Source organism: Lupinus angustifolius, chromosome LG15, assembly GCF_001865875.1.
Source record: "Lupinus angustifolius cultivar Tanjil chromosome LG15, LupAngTanjil_v1.0, whole genome shotgun sequence".
Classification (NCBI taxonomy): Eukaryota; Viridiplantae; Streptophyta; class Magnoliopsida; order Fabales; family Fabaceae; genus Lupinus; species Lupinus angustifolius.
Window position 1 is genome coordinate 15,088,344 of NC_032023.1, and position 17,140 is coordinate 15,105,483.

A 17,140-nucleotide genomic window follows, 5' to 3' on the forward strand; every position below is an offset into this window, starting at 1 on the left:
TCGAGATGGGTGATGAGAAATTTGAAGGTAAATCTGATATTTATACTTGTCATTTGCAATGGAATGAGTTCCAAATAAATCTTTACCTTCTCTGCTGTAGTACAACGTAGTGGGTGTGTGTACTACAAACAACGTGTTTAAAAGGTTATTGTACTTAACATTTAGTTGGAATAAAAAGTCTTAAACAACGACCTTCTAAATAATCTCCACGTATTTGTTGAGTTATAAGAATTTTCCAAATCAAATCATAACGATGTGGAGAAAATAAGGGCCATTAAAATTGGAAGCTCTTTCCATTCATTCATTGATTTTCTTGGCTTAAAAGCTAAAAGAGTTATGGTGTGTTGTCATTGTTGACAAGTGGCTTAAAAGTGAGCTTATGATAAGAAATCAAAGGTAAGATCATCTCCAATACCAGTAAAGATATTAACATGGACTATAAATAAATTTACAAAATTATATATTCGCTTACTTTTCAAAATGGGAGATGGGACGAGGATCACAGTACCAAATGATGTTTTATTCTATTTCTTAAACGCTGTCTTATTCTATGTCTCAAACGGTGTTTTATTCTATGTGTTAAATAACAAATTAAAATTATTACAATTTTGATTATTAAATGGAACTGGTCATTTTCTGGGTCCTCATGTTGATGTTGACCTCTTCAAATTCTCCACCTGAGAGGCAAAGGTTTAAACTTTAAAGTGCAACTAGTTAATTAGTGATGGTTCTTGGAGTTCGAGTGAACAAGTCATTTATTCACTTTTTTTATACTGTTTTTGATCTATTGGTTGCCTAGCTCGTTATTCATAATTTACGTATGATAAAGTAATTTTAGAGACTTCAAAAAGCCTTTTTCTAACAGTTTAATAAATTTATTGTTGTTGAATTTGGATGAATAGAAAATTTCTTCCTCCAAATTGAAATAATTACTTTTCAAAATTATGAAACCATTTTTTACAATAACTGTATATAGCTAACGCAGAGAATAACGGGGTTAGTTGTTAACTTGTTATATAATGAATCGGTAATTCGTTTACAACAAATAAATATGCTGTTATGTTATCTTATAGTTAAATTATTATCAAAATTAACTATGATATATGCTGGCAACAGAATAGCTAGTTTATAGGAATCTAGTTCTCCACCTGTATATAAATTCCATTTACTTTGATCAATAATGAGTATAAGATATATTTATTTTTTTATGTAGGTGTCTTAAGGTGACCATTTTTTTGCATAGTAGAGTGAAAAAGTTAATACAAATGTAAATTTATCTTCCAGTGATGCTTTAGGTGTCCTTTTTCAAGGCACTAGTTTGTGTTAATTTTTTGAGCTTGTACCCAAAAAATATAATATATATATATATATATAGAAAAATACAAAATAACCGTTCATCATGGTGTGATTTGTGTTTTCTTATTTTGCCCTAAATATCTTTTCTATTCTTCACAAGGTGACAAAAAAACCCACCTAGTAGAATCCAAATCCTGCAGAGACAACCTCAAATCGGTGATTTTTCGCAGATTGTAACAACAAAATATCACAACATAACAAATATGTTATATTTAATGAAGGTGCACAAGGTTGTGAATCCCAAGAACTTTGTCAATGATTCTTGATTGAAAATCTTATAATAAAATCGAAAAATCGAGATGGGTGATGAGAAATTTGAAGGTAAATCTGATATTTATACTTGTCATTTGCAATGGAATGAGTTCCAAATAAATCTTTACCTTCTCTGCTGTAGTACAACGTAGTGGGTGTGTGTACTACAAACAACGTGTTTAAAAGGTTATTGTACTTAACATTTAGTTGGAATAAAAAGTCTTAAACAACGACCTTCTAAATAATCTCCACGTATTTGTTGAGTTATAAGAATTTTCCAAATCAAATCATAACGATGTGGAGAAAATAAGGGCCATTAAAATTGGAAGCTCTTTCCATTCATTCATTGATTTTCTTGGCTTAAAAGCTAAAAGAGTTATGGTGTGTTGTCATTGTTGACAAGTGGCTTAAAAGTGAGCTTATGATAAGAAATCAAAGGTAAGATCATCTCCAATACCAGTAAAGATATTAACATGGACTATAAATAAATTTACAAAATTATATATTCGCTTACTTTTCAAAATGGGAGATGGGACGAGGATCACAGTACCAAATGATGTTTTATTCTATTTCTTAAACGCTGTCTTATTCTATGTCTCAAACGGTGTTTTATTCTATGTGTTAAATAACAAATTAAAATTATTACAATTTTGATTATTAAATGGAACTGGTCATTTTCTGGGTCCTCATGTTGATGTTGACCTCTTCAAATTCTCCACCTGAGAGGCAAAGGTTTAAACTTTAAAGTGCAACTAGTTAATTAGTGATGGTTCTTGGAGTTCGAGTGAACAAGTCATTTATTCACTTTTTTTATACTGTTTTTGATCTATTGGTTGCCTAGCTCGTTATTCATAATTTACGTATGATAAAGTAATTTTAGAGACTTCAAAAAGCCTTTTTCTAACAGTTTAATAAATTTATTGTTGTTGAATTTGGATGAATAGAAAATTTCTTCCTCCAAATTGAAATAATTACTTTTCAAAATTATGAAACCATTTTTTACAATAACTGTATATAGCTAACGCAGAGAATAACGGGGTTAGTTGTTAACTTGTTATATAATGAATCGGTAATTCGTTTACAACAAATAAATATGCTGTTATGTTATCTTATAGTTAAATTATTATCAAAATTAACTATGATATATGCTGGCAACAGAATAGCTAGTTTATAGGAATCTAGTTCTCCACCTGTATATAAATTCCATTTACTTTGATCAATAATGAGTATAAGATATATTTATTTTTTTATGTAGGTGTCTTAAGGTGACCATTTTTTTGCATAGTAGAGTGAAAAAGTTAATACAAATGTAAATTTATCTTCCAGTGATGCTTTAGGTGTCCTTTTTCAAGGCACTAGTTTGTGTTAATTTTTTGAGCTTGTACCCAAAAAATATAATATATATATATATATATAGAAAAATACAAAATAACCGTTCATCATGGTGTGATTTGTGTTTTCTTATTTTGCCCTAAATATCTTTTCATTTCTACCAAAAAAACCATATAATATTATTTTCTTATTTTATCCTTATTATCTTCTTATTTTAAAAGTGTATTTAAAAAATTGAATATTAGACCAAGTGAATAAATTCAACCGTAAATTTAGCGCAAAAAATTATATTTGAATTTATAAAATACAAACTATACATTACAAACAATAGGAATGCGGGTTAACAGGTACGACGGTGCATGTCAACATGCTACTATCTATAAAAGAGTTGTACTAATGTCACATTTTAGTTTTTTTCTTAACTAGAGTTAATAGTTATTTTGATTCCCAAAAATAAATGTGTTGTTAACTTAGTTAAAATTGTCACCATATGAGATTTTCAAATATTACATTTATGACTAACTTAATCTTTTAACAAAAAATTTCGCCATATTATTCCCTCAAAAATTAATTTTACAATAAACTTTATCCTCAAATAAAATTTGTCATTATATTAACATCTCAAATATAATAATTAATTGGCGCACTCAATATTTGACTAATACAGTTAATTTGTCATAACATAATTCCAATATTGAAATCCAATTTTATTAGGAGAAAAAATACGCACATTTTCTTATACATATTATTTTTATTTTTATTTCTCCTAAAAAATATGTACTAGGTTATGATATGTGAATGACATAGCAATTTTGATGTAAATAAATTGTTATATGAATTTCACCATATATTTATAATATGATTTAAAAATTAATGATTTCAAAAATAGTAAATTTTGAAAAGTAAAATTTATTCAAATATGGAAAAGAAATGACGTATTCCATAGTCAATATCATTAACTTTGCCGGACAAATATCACGATCTCCACCAACTTAATTTTATAAAGAAATTTGTCACCGGTCTTCGTTCAATTGCGTGTATGTATTAAGAAGAATAAAAAAAATTTATAAAAGAAAGAATAGCAACTTTTTTATAAAAGAAATAATAGCAACTTTTTTATAAAAGAAAGAATAGGAACTTTTTTATAAAAGGAAAAAACAACTTTTTTTATATTAAAAGAAGGAATAAGATGTAGTACAAGTACAACGCGTCAAACTCGTGGGGTAAGCAGTTGCCAACCCAGAATGGCCCCACCACGTGTGATGATGTTACATGCTTCACTTTAAATGCATAACATCCACACATTTCAATATAGTGTTATAGCAATTCGTTTTCAAGGAGAGCACATTAAAAAAAAAAAAAAAAACATGTTTTCTGACCAATCATAAACCATGACATAAAGTGTGAGACAAAGTATGTGTATCTTTAAGATACCCAAAAATTATGGGACAACAACAATTCTGCTAATCATATTTTCAAGAAAAAAATATGCATGATTTAGAGAAAGTGGACATTCTATATTGTTTCATCTCTAGGAGTATGAGGAGAAATGGACTTTAGTCCTACAAAACCAAAACGACATGACCACTTTTGGTTTATGCCAAAGATGTCGATCATGAAGGATATATATTTATTTGGGCGACTGATAGTGAGACATCAAAGGAATTAAAGAGATTAATTTTAAATATTCATTTATTTATTGGTTCTGATAAAGTGTCTATAAATGTTTTTTTGGAAAACTCTAAAGATATTCAAATTGTTTACATTCGAGCAATCATTGCCATGGAACTAACTAATGATTAACATTGATCCATTACTTGTTTACATTGGTCATGAATGTGCTTAATGAGCATTTACGAGAACCAATGTCACAATGCATACTTTTTTATGATGATATTGTCTTATTATGATATATTAGAAGAATTAAATGAGAAGTTAGAAATGTAGAAACGAGCTTTAAAAACAAATGGTTTTCATATAAGTCAAAGTGAGAGGGAGAAAGTATGTGGAGTGTAGTTTAGCAAGAGGTAAATATTGGGAATAAAATAGGTATCTTGGATCAATCATATAAGATGAATGAAATATTGATGGAGAATAAGATTTAAGCGAGTTAGATGAATTGGTGAAGTGTTCTACATGTCATATGTGACAAAAATGAACCACTCAAACTTAAGGGAAAATTTTAGTGTATGATTATAAGACGTGCAATGTTATATGAGATTGAATATTGGACAATAAAATGTCGATAAGATAATAAATTTCACGTAGTAGAGATGAGATTGTTGCATTGAATGAATAAACATAATATACACAGTAAGATAGAATACAATTCATATATTAGGAAACCAGATCTTATCCCGTACTCAAAATGAAGATGGTGATTAACAATCCAAATTATAAATTATTTTAAACAAAAAATTATAAATTATTAATCCCCCATTTACCTCTAACGTTTCAGTATCTCATATTGTAAAAAGATGATAGAAATATGTGATAGCTAGCTCATAATGTAAAAAGAGAGTAAAACATGTCTTATGTGACTTGAACATGTGTGGAGAAAACCCGTAGAAACTCATGTATGGAGAGTAGATAACATAATTTCTAAAGGAAGAGAGAGAACTACAAGAATTATTTGATTTTAGAGATTAATTCTTTGTTAATGAAGATGAGTTATGACAGAGTAAATCCATTTTTGTTTGCATAGTTTTTGGGTCACTAGCACCAACCAATACAGTACTATTCTATGAAATTAGAATAATACCAGAGAGAAAACTTATGGGCAAATTTCTCATCCCATTTTCTAAATCTATTTTATAAAATTCTCCAAACATATTCAATGCGTTTGGATGCATACTTTTCAAAGACTCCACTCCTTGGTCAAGGTAGCACAATCTCAAGCTGCAAACGGAATTAAAAGTCCTTATCAAAGTATTTTTATTTTATTTTTTTATTAAAGTGCATGATGATCATTTTATGTATTATAGAAAATAGTAAGGACTAAGGGTTATTTTAATTTCCTGATTTGGATAATGTAATTCTAGTTATTGGATAAGTCAAATATCATATAAAATTTGTCAAAACTCATATAAGTTTGATTGAAGTGTAATTCATTTTATGCTATCCTAAGTCATATCTTATTTTTGGACTTCAAATTTTATCTATCCATAATTCAAAAATTAAAAAAACTATTTTTTAAAAATATTGAATTGGTTAGAACTATCTTGAATTTTCAAAATCATAAACCAATTTGTACTTAAACAACTTCTTAAAAAAAATCTAAATCGAAAATTGAATTATATTTTAGATTGTCTCATTAATTTTATATTTTAAATTGTGATCATTTACGCCATCACTCATTGTGAGATGTGTTTTCTCACCATTTTATCATAGTAGATTACTTTCGAGTTACTAAAGGCGTGTTGCTCTAATGACATAGAAATTAAATTTATGAAAATAACACTTATTGGATGAAACAATCATGTATTCAAAATGGATTAGATTTTTAGCATAACATAAGATGACAAAATTAGTACATAAAAAAGATAATTTTAAAGCTTATCCAACCCTCCCGGGCTTGGATCAACAACAACGTTTTTACCTGAAATAAGCCCGGCCCATTGGGCGGGAAGAAACAAGCCCAAAAGAAGCCCCCTTTCGTCATCCTCAAACTCAAACCATTCGTATTATTTTCCCTTCTCTTATTTCCTCCTTCCCAAGAATTTCAGATAGCGATAAGACTAATAGAAAATAAAAAAACAAGCTTGTTTGTGAATTCAACTTACCCATATCGTTTTCACTTCAAATTTCAATTGTTTGAAAGAAAAGGAATAATGGGTGGTTCATCAGACACGAGGTTACTGCACGAGCTGCTATTGTACGCAGCAAGTGCAGCTCTGAGTTGCTTGGTGTTGTTCACGGGGCTCCGACAACTTGACCCGAACCGCGAGGCATCGAAGAAGGCTTTAGAGCATAAGAAAGAGATTGCTAAGCGTCTTGGTCGACCACTTATTCAAACAAACCCTTATGAGGTTTCATTTTGCATTCATTTATGACCCTTTTGTTTTGTTTTTTATGTTGTGAATTTGGAGATTTGTATCATTAGTTTCCAAATAAGTGGGGTAGAACCTGAAACATAAAATGTGTGTACCAGGATAACATAAGATGTTTATATGGGAAGAATATGGTGGCTTTATCATTGTGGCATTCTGGGTAAAGAGGTATAAGTATGGAACTTTGAGATTTTGAGAGTTAGGAGTTGACTTGTATCGCTAACTTTTATTACCGTTCTGTTCTGAGTGAGAATAGAAATCAAGAAATTTGAATGGTACAGGGTGTGCCGACTGGAAGTGTTACCTCCTGTCAAAGATGACGGAGGGAAGGCATGGCAGTGTTATATGAGCTACAGAAGAATAATATGACTTTATTCTATCCAGTTCAAGCTTTTCTATATGTTCAGTCCTGTGATTACTGATTAGTGTTTTTTGGGTGATATTGTGTTATGAAAGAAGAGGTCGAGGAAGGGAGGAATAATAATTTAGAATGAGTGATACAGCAGTGGCTTTTGTCCGAGAGGAAGATATTTACTTGTTAGTTACTGGGGAATGTGCTGGCTTGTTGTATTGCCAATTATGTGATATTGGAATTATTTTATGATTATTTATACTGATATGCATATATAGGCAGCTGTATCATACCTTATATTTTTTAGATATTGTCGTATTGCCATATTAGTATCTCATCCCACTGTTATCGTATTTTTAGCATGTGCTTCATAGATGATAAGTGTCTGGGAGGGAATGATATAGAATTGCATATTTTAGGGTAGTGACCTTCCCAGGTGGCCTATGTATAATTGTGTCTGTATGCTCGATTCTGTCATTCTTTGCCATTTTGCATAGGAGGAAATGAGGAATAATGTGCTCTTATGTAGTTAAGCTTTAGTTTTGATGTTAAAACTAACTTCTGGTGTTGTTATTATCTTCATGGAGAGGTAACGATTAGTTGTTGCTGTACTGCTGTTATCACGTCACCTCTATGATCAGCACATTTTCTAGCTCTAGGCACATGTATTATGAAAAACTGTTTCTCAATTCTTTATGAATTAATCTATTATATTTCCTAATATTGATCATTTTCTTTGATAAGTGAAGAAGCTAAAATGACAATAGAAAAGAAGTACTACTTCCTAATACATATCCATATCCTATATGAATACATGGCCTTATCTTTGTTTTGGTTGAATAGTTTTATGTTTTGTGAAAGATAATGGACCATATTATGTCTTATTTTTTATTTTTAATTGTGCCCTTTGCTGTTTACAGGATGTCATAGCCTGTGATGTGATAAATCCCGACGATATTGATGTAGAGTTTAATTCTATTGGGGGACTGGAAAAAATCAAGCAAGCTTTGTTTGAGCTTGTTATTCTGCCGCTAAAAAGACCTGACTTGTTTTCTCATGGTAAGCTTCTTGGACCACAAAGGGGGGTTCTGTTGTATGGACCGCCTGGAACAGGAAAAACCATGCTTGCCAAAGCTATTGCTAAGGAGTCAGAAGCTGTTTTTATTAATGTGAGGATATCAAACCTGATGAGCAAGTGGTTTGGTGATGCTCAAAAGCTTGGTAAGTGCTTAGTATCTTTTTATGGCTACTTATATGATACACTATAAAACTATAGCATCTTCACTTTTGAAATCCTCTTTTCTCATGGACTGTTATGATTTTCTAGTTCAACAAATTAAAGCTCTGCTATATGTTTTTCCCCTCTTTTTCATAAACATGCATGTGTACATACCAAAGTTCAACTGTAGGTAATGTAGTATATTTTATCATTGACTATAGTTTTATAGTGCAAATGCATTAGGGAGAAAGATGAGGTTTCTCCTATTGTAAGAAAGATGGTAAAATCACGCTTTAGGTAAGAAGAGGAGATCAAGTGGAGGTTAATCCATTTTGTACTGTCTTACGCCCATGTCCTACATTGGTATTAATGTTTATTGGAATAAAATTGGTGTCATACTTTTGTTCAGGAAAGATCTGTTCATGGTCTATTTAAATTGGACCGTGTTTTTTGAAAAGAGTATGTAGGTAAAACTTACGACTGCATGGTTGAGCTTTTTTCTGGCTTCCAAATTCCCAATCAGCTGTTTGACATCAGATCAATTTGTACTGATGTTTCAACCTGGTCTATGAATGAGGCTCTCAGTTCTTCTAATAGCAATCTGTTGTTTTCAGATTGGTAGTGTCCTGGCATCTGTAAAATGAGCTAATAGCAGATCAAATATCTTCTCATGATAGAAGCCAATTCCCATCCCACCACCTGTTGAAGGCTGTTTGACAAATTTTCATTGCTACTTAAAGCTTATAATCTGTCTGGAATATACTATTTTCTGAAAGAAGGTAATATAAGAACTGAATTTTAAAAAATAATAAGATTTAGATCCATATCATACAGATTTGACAAAGTTTTACGTTGGTTGTCAACTGCCTGACACAATCTTCACCTTTTATCCGGACTTAGGATTGACTATGTATAGCATCAACCACACATAGACATATTTAATCTTATTAAAAATAATAAGATTAAGATCTTACAAACAATCCCAGTTGTAGAATGAGTGAAATGACTCCCATTTATTTTGTTATGGTTGAGTTTGCCATCCTTACAAATCATTATACTTTACTTTTCTAATCCTTTCGACATTGATGTGCTACATCTGTATATGTTCTACAGAATCTACACTGATTGTGGATTAGCAGATATGTGGTTGTTTTGTTGAAGTCTAGAAGCTGTTGAGCCACTTGGTATAAAGGGCAATTTTCTAATCAGTAATCTTAGTTAGCAAAGGCTTCTTGGTTCCAAATCATGCTTCATAATTAGATTATATAATTTTGTATCTAATTTTTTTAATTGTTTAATTATGTTTTGTGGACTTTATTTGAATTGTGGCTTTGTGTTGGTTTACTCTTGATATCTGCTGTTCTTCTGCAGTGGCTGCCGTATTTAGCCTGGCTCATAAGCTCCAGCCTGCTATCATATTCATTGATGAAGTTGACAGCTTTTTGGGTCAACGTCGTACAACAGATCATGAGGCTTTGTTAAACATGAAAACTGAATTCATGGCTTTGTGGGATGGGTTTACCACAGATCGTAAGTCTTAAACTTGTTATCATATAACTTTCTTTTGATGTGGAAACATTCAAAATAAGTTGCAAACTATGATAAAAGCAATTTTGATGGATTTGTTAGTATTCTGAAGTCTTTATTTTGGTAAAGTTTATTAATTAGATTATATTGTCTTTCTTTGTTTGTAGAGAATGCGCGAGTTATGGTCCTTGCAGCGACTAATCGCCCTTCAGAACTTGATGAGGCAATACTTCGGCGTCTTCCTCAAGCCTTTGAGATTGGAGTTCCAGACCAGAGAGAGAGGGCTGAAATATTGAAGGTTATCTTAAAGGGTGAGAGGGTCGAAGACAACATTGACTTTGGTCATGTAGCTGGTTTATGTGAGGGTTACACTGGTTCAGATCTATTCGATCTCTGCAAGAAGGCTGCCTATTTTCCTATCAGAGAACTTCTGGATGAAGAGAAGAAAGGGAAACGATCTTCTGTTAGTATATTTGTTTTTCTCGTGTCATTTCTCTTTCGCTATAATTTTTTCATTTTTCGTGGTAGTGGATAATATGCTATCTACAGCTGACAACCAAATTTATATCCATACCAGCTTCAAGTTTTCTGACTAGAGAGCAAATCATTTTTTAGTATGTCTATTAAAAAAGAAAGAAGTATTATATGCACCCGAAGTTATATTTGCGTGCTTGAACTGCATCTCTGGTCAATGAAACCACTTACCAGATTTGCAGATCAATTTGTGACTCCGCGTTAGATGTTTTTCATATATCAAGTCTTTTTAATGATTTTCAGATGATACATTGTTGAACTTTTCAAGCTGCAATGTATGCTTTTTACATAGCATCTGTTCTTAATACGATGTCTCCTTTCCATTTTTTATTGTAAGTTACACAGGGAAGTGTTGTGAAGATATTGAAATTTACTTACTGTTTTGTCAATGTTTCACATTTCAGGTGCCCAGGTTTTTGTCTCAGTTAGATTTCGAGAAGGCCCTTGCCACTTCACAGAAGACAAATGTTGCTGCAAGTGAATATGGAGGAATAAGCCTACAATCACCATCAAGATTCACAGTGCACAGTGAGACAGGTGATTATCCGCTTCAAGCTGCAATCAACGAATTCTCTAAGCTTGTGGTTTCTAACATGATTAACCTCCACCAATCAGATGCTCAGGATCCTTAAAATCATCACTTTTTGTAGGCTAGAATATTTATTCTTCTACTGTCATTTAGGATTAAGCCTAGTCCAAACTGTGCCAACAATTACTTCCTTAGTTATACTGATTATAGAACATATTATATCTTGATCATAAAATGGTGTTTGCCCATTGTTGCATTTTGTTCAATGTTTGATACGTCAATCCTTGTAGCACGTTTTAATATTCCATTTATGCAAAACTGAATCTCTGATTACTATACAGTAAATGGAAAGCTATATATTTTTGTGTTTTCCACCCTCCTTTCTAGTTGTTATATAATATGATGCATAAAAATGACATAAAATATTGGTTAATGTCTATTTCAGGTTTCAGTTACTTTTGGTCATCTTGATACTATCATAAATACAGGCTCATATGCATTGCTATGATATTAAATATACAGTTTTTTTTCTACTATCAAGAGTATTTTTGGGTAAGGAACTAATCTCTTTTGGAGTACGTGGCTACTCCTCCCAACAAATGTCGCTCCTATGAATCGAACACTTGACCTTTTGGTCATCTTGGAGATCTAGTGAGACCTTACGCAATTAGACCAACACCTCGTGGGTTATTAAATATACAGTTGGATCTAACACTGACATGCCAACAACTTTAACAGAGTAACCTTAAGATTCATCAAGATGATGCAGCTAGCAAGTTGCTAACATCCATCAATGATCAATTCCTGTGGGAAATAACTGGCATTGGAGTGGGTTAGGCATGGTTATACTTTTATGCATTGTGGGTCAATGATCCTCCCTGTGTGTTTGTCTTCTTTCTGGGCCACCCCATATGATGATGATTAACTCAAACCCTTGAAAGTTGCAAGCTATTCCTCATCACATTCATTCATTATAGTTAGGACCACAAATTTGTACATTTCTTTTTGGCCTAAAACATATTTATATAGTGAAGACAGGACCACTACTTAGTGGTCTATCTTCTCTAGTTTTCCCTGTGTGGCTTGCTTGATCCCTGGTTCGTGGTTTCATCATTACTTGCCACTTTTTGTTGTACAAATTTAAGAAAATAGAATAGGGAGAGATGCATTAGCTTACAATTACATGATTGATGGTAATTCAAGAAGGAATAACATTTCTTTATTTTGAGATTAGAGTTTTTATGAATAACTATTTGGTCTAGAAATAGCACTGTAGTTATAGAAGGAACAAAAATTTATTGTCCTAAATTCTATATTGTATCAATAGAAACATGTCATATTAAAAGTATTAAATATTGATTAATTATTATTATTGTTTTTGTTTTATTATGTTTGGTGTGAGACATAGATATTAAACCTATGTTTTTATATAAGACATAGTATTCTTGGGCTGTTGTGGCCACAAAAGTTTTTAATAGTTGAGTTTATACGTAAGATTAGTTTAATTTTCAACACAATTTTATACCCATTCCCAACTTACAATACAACAGGTTTTTAAGTATTCAGGTTATAAAACTTACAATGTTGACTCTCAATCTTAAGCCATTTGAACAAATGCTAGGAACTGTTTCTATATATATTGTTGGGAACAAGCGAACAATCAAATGTAAAGAGTACATAGATAAGAGAATAAAACAAGAGACTTGGTAACGAGGTTTGGCCAATTGTGCCTACGTCCCAAGGAGCGTTGAGCGGTTACCACTATATATTATTAGAGAATTATGATTAGTGTTTAACTATACTTCTCTTTTTTACATTAGGTTTACATATTATAAATATATAGCTCTCTACCCCAACTCCTTTATATCAGCCCAAGCTCATAACTTGTATTGCTGTTATCTAGAGATATGAGTCATTGCACAACAATCTCCACCTTGACGAATATCATCAATCTCCATCTTCCGCCATTGGGTTGGGGGCGCTCATAGTCCAGCATTAGTGAATGTTCAGCAAGCTCAGGCAATGTCTGAACTTGTCCACGGTAACCGGTTTGGTTAGCATATCAGCTGCATTTTATGAAGTGTGAACCTTCTGCAATAGTATATGCTCACAAGCTACCAACTCTCTAATATTATAAAATCTCACATCAATATGTTTGGTCCTAGCATGATACACCTGGTTCTTTGCTAAGAAGAGAGCACTCTGACTATCACAACGCAGCAGAACTCCACTTTGCTCAATGCCTAACTCTTTTACCAGCCCCATAAGCCATAGGGCTTCCTTAGAAGCTTCACCATCTACCATGTACTCTACTTCAGTTGTGGATATAGCAACAACAGATCGAACTGATGATCTCCACATAATTGGTCCACCTGCAAGGGTGAAGACAAATCCCATTATGGACCTTCTATTATCCAAGTCTCCTGCATAGTCCAATCCACATAATCAATAACTGAAGGCTTACTCTGTTGGCTGCCAAACATGATATCGAGACCTGTAGTCCCCTTCAAATATCTGAAAATCCATTTACTGCTTCCCAATGCTGCTTCCCTGATTTCGACATGTACTTGAATACTTGACTAACTGCTTGTGCCAAGTCCGGTCTAGTACAAACATAACATACATCAAGTAACCCACTGCACTAGCATATGGAACCTTTGACATGTATTTCTTCTCTTCATCTGTCTTGGACATTGATCTAGGGAAAGTTTGAAGTAATTTGCCAATGGAGTGCTCACTACTTTAGCATTGCTCATATCAAATCTCTCTAATATCTTTTTAACATAGTTTTGTTGGGAGAGCCATAGTTTTCTAGCTCCCCTATCCTTGTGAATCTCCATCCCAAGAATCTTCCTAGCAACCCATAAATCTTTCTTGTCAAATTCCTTACCTAGCATGACTTTCAGCTCATTGATATCACTCAAATGATTAGCAGCAATCAACATATCATCAAAATAAAGTAACAGAAAAATAAAAGAACCATCGTCAAGGCTTCTGACATAAACACAACAATCATACTCACATCGCTTATAACCAAGCTTCAACATATAAGTGTCAAACCGCTTGTACCACTGTTTGAGAGACTGCTTCAACCCATATAGAGACCTCTTCAACTTGCAAACCTAGTGACTCTGTCCAGCTGCACTGAACCCCTCTGTTGTGTCATGTAAATTTTCTCTTCTATTCACCATGCAGAAAGACAGTCTTCACATCCATCTATTCTAAGTGCATATCCCGGCTGACTTCCAAGGCAAGCACTGCCCTGATAGAAGTGTGTCTCACCACTGGGAAGAAAATCTCATTGCAGTCGATCCCCTTCTGTTGTGATACCCTTTTGCTACAAGACGAGCCTTGAACATTTCCCCTTCTTTTTCTAATACTGCTAACTTCCTTTTGTACACCCACTTGCACCCAACTGCACACTTGTCTGGGGGCAATGGAACAAGCTCCTAAGTTTGGTTCTTTTGTAAAGACTTCATCTCCTCCATCATGACACACATCCATTATTCTTTCTCCTGACTGTTTATAGCCTCTTGAAAGCTACATGGATTTCTTGAACTAATATGGAGAGCAACTGAAGCCCTATCCTCAAAGCCATATCTATCTGGAGGTTTGATATGACGTCTGTATCTGTCTCTAGCAAGTAGATACTCCTGCACACCTAAACTCTCCGCATGAGAATCATCATGTTCTTGACTTGAACTAGTGCATGGTTCCTTGCCTTTATTCACATGAACCATTTCATTGCTCATTGGAATCATATTTGATCCCAAAGTCTCTCCATTTGGCATGGACACCTCTGTCAAAATTGTCTGTTTCATCATGAAATCCTCATTAAACACTGCATCTCTGCTCAACACCACATTTCTGGAAACTGGATCCCAGAACTTGAACCCTTTCACGCCTTTGGTATATCCAATGAAGATACACCTCTTTGACTTAGGATCAAGTTTAGATCGTTCATCAATGTGTATATGTACATAAGTAGGGTAACCAAATATGCGTAACATATTATAATTTACTGGGTTACATGTCCATACTTCTTCTACAACTTTACCATCCAGTGAAGCCCGTGGTGATTTATTGATGATATAACATGCCATACTAAGTGCCTCTGCCCAAAATCCTTTGGAAAGTCCAGCATTCAGTCTCATACATCTGGCCATATCTGTAAGAGTTCTATTTATCATCTATGTAACACGATTTTGCTGAGGAGTCTTCTTCACTGAAAAGTGTCTCTGAATGCCATGTTCCTCACAGAATTTCTGAAACTATGAGTTTTTGTACTCCGTACCATTATCTGACATCATGTATTTGATTTTCCTACCAGTTTGGTTCTCTACATCTGCCTTCCAAACCTTGAACTTGGCAAAGACTTCTGACTTATGCTTCAGAAAATATACCCACACCTTGCGAGAAAAGTCATCAACAAAGGTAACAAAATACCTAGAACCTTCTAGGGGTGGTTCCTGAGTGGGTCCTCATACATCAGTGTGGACATAATGTAGAATGCCCTGAGTCCTGTATTGGTCAGCCTTGAAACTAACTCATGTCTGTTTCCCAAGTACTTGTACAAATCTAACTTACATTTGCTTACTCCCCTCAACAATCCTCTTTTGCATAGTTCTGTCATGCCACACACACTCATATGTCCCAAACGCATGTGCCATAATTTTGTAGCATCATGGTCTGAATCTACTGAGATCTCTTCAGCCACTCCAACAACTCCACCTACAACTGTTCTTCCTAACAACTTGTAAGTGTTCTCTGCAGTCCTTTTACCCTTCATCATAGTCAGAGCACCTTTGCATACCCGAAGAATATCAATGTCCCCACCAGCTCTATAGCTAAATCATTTGGTCTACAATGTCCCTAAAGAAACCAAATTCTTCTTCAAATCTGGTATGTGCCTAACCTCACATAACGTCTTCACTACACTATCATCCATCACAATTCTGAGTTCTCCCATACTAATAATTTCACATGCTTTATTATTTTCGAGATACACAAAACCAAAATTGTCTGCCCTGTATGTGGTGAACCATTCTCTGTTTGGCGTCATGTGGTGGGAATAACCAGTATCAAATATCCACTCATTTGTACTATTGTTTGATGATACAGATAATAGATCAACTTCATTGTTGTAACCAGAGTCATCTTTATGTGCAACATTTGTAGATGTAGATACTCCATCTTTCCCCACCGGCTTGTTAGGATTCCATTCATTGGGACAATCCTTTTTGTAATGCCTAGTCTGTTTGCACTTATAGCACTCTACTGGTGTTCTGCCGCTGAAATTTGGTCTTTTCCCTTTGGCAGGATCTTTTCTGCCTTGTCTCCTTCCACGCGCTTGACTCCCTTTCGCATACAAATAATCACCCTGAGATCCTTCACCTACATTCTGTCTTCTTTGAATGTGAGACAAAAGTGCATATGTGATCTCATCCAATTTAATTGAGTGTTTCCCGTACGTCAATGTTGTCACCAAGTGTTCATAGGAATTTGGCAAATAACACATTTATATTATTGCTTTGTCCTCATCATCAACCTTCACATCAAGTTTCTTTAAGTCATTGATCACTTTAAAATTGTTGAGATATTGTTGCAAATCAGCACCTTCCTGCATCTTGAGGCCATAGAGTCTCTATTTCAAATACAACTTATTTGTTAGAGACTTGGACATGAACCACTTCTCTTATGTCTCTCATACCTTTGTTGGTAACGTCAGATCCATAACATGATACATCACCTCATCTTATAGATAGAGTTGTATGGTTCCCGCAGCCTTCTCCTTCAACTCTTCTCACATAGTGTCTTTGATAGACCTTGTTGACCCAACACATCCTTAACCCTCCTTTGCCATAATCCGAAATTACTAGTTCCATCAAACTTCCCCACCTCAAATTTGGCACCTGGGTTAAGAGCCCTCTGATACTAATTGTTGGGAACAAGCGAATAATCAAATAGTAAAGAGTACATAGACAAGAGAT

The 17,140-nt window shown here is 33.6% G+C and overlaps 1 protein-coding gene across 3 annotated transcripts; it reads left to right on the forward strand.

Moving 5' to 3' along the window:
* On the forward strand, positions 6,626-12,241 carry LOC109328602 (ATPase family AAA domain-containing protein 1-A-like). 3 transcript variants are annotated; one of them, XM_019562147.1, is made up of 6 exons: positions 6,771-6,968; positions 8,262-8,562; positions 9,932-10,090; positions 10,255-10,550; positions 11,026-11,158; positions 11,889-12,241. In XM_019562147.1, exons 1-6 carry the CDS (start codon positions 6,771-6,773, stop codon positions 11,891-11,893), a joined length of 1,092 nt encoding a protein of 363 aa, XP_019417692.1. In that variant the 3' UTR covers positions 11,894-12,241. The 3 variants fall into 3 exon arrangements, with proteins under 3 accessions (XP_019417688.1, XP_019417692.1, XP_019417689.1); XM_019562144.1 differs by lacking the exon at positions 11,889-12,241 and adding an exon at positions 11,596-11,636; XM_019562143.1 differs by lacking the exon at positions 11,889-12,241 and having other exon boundaries at positions 6,626-6,968; positions 11,026-11,417.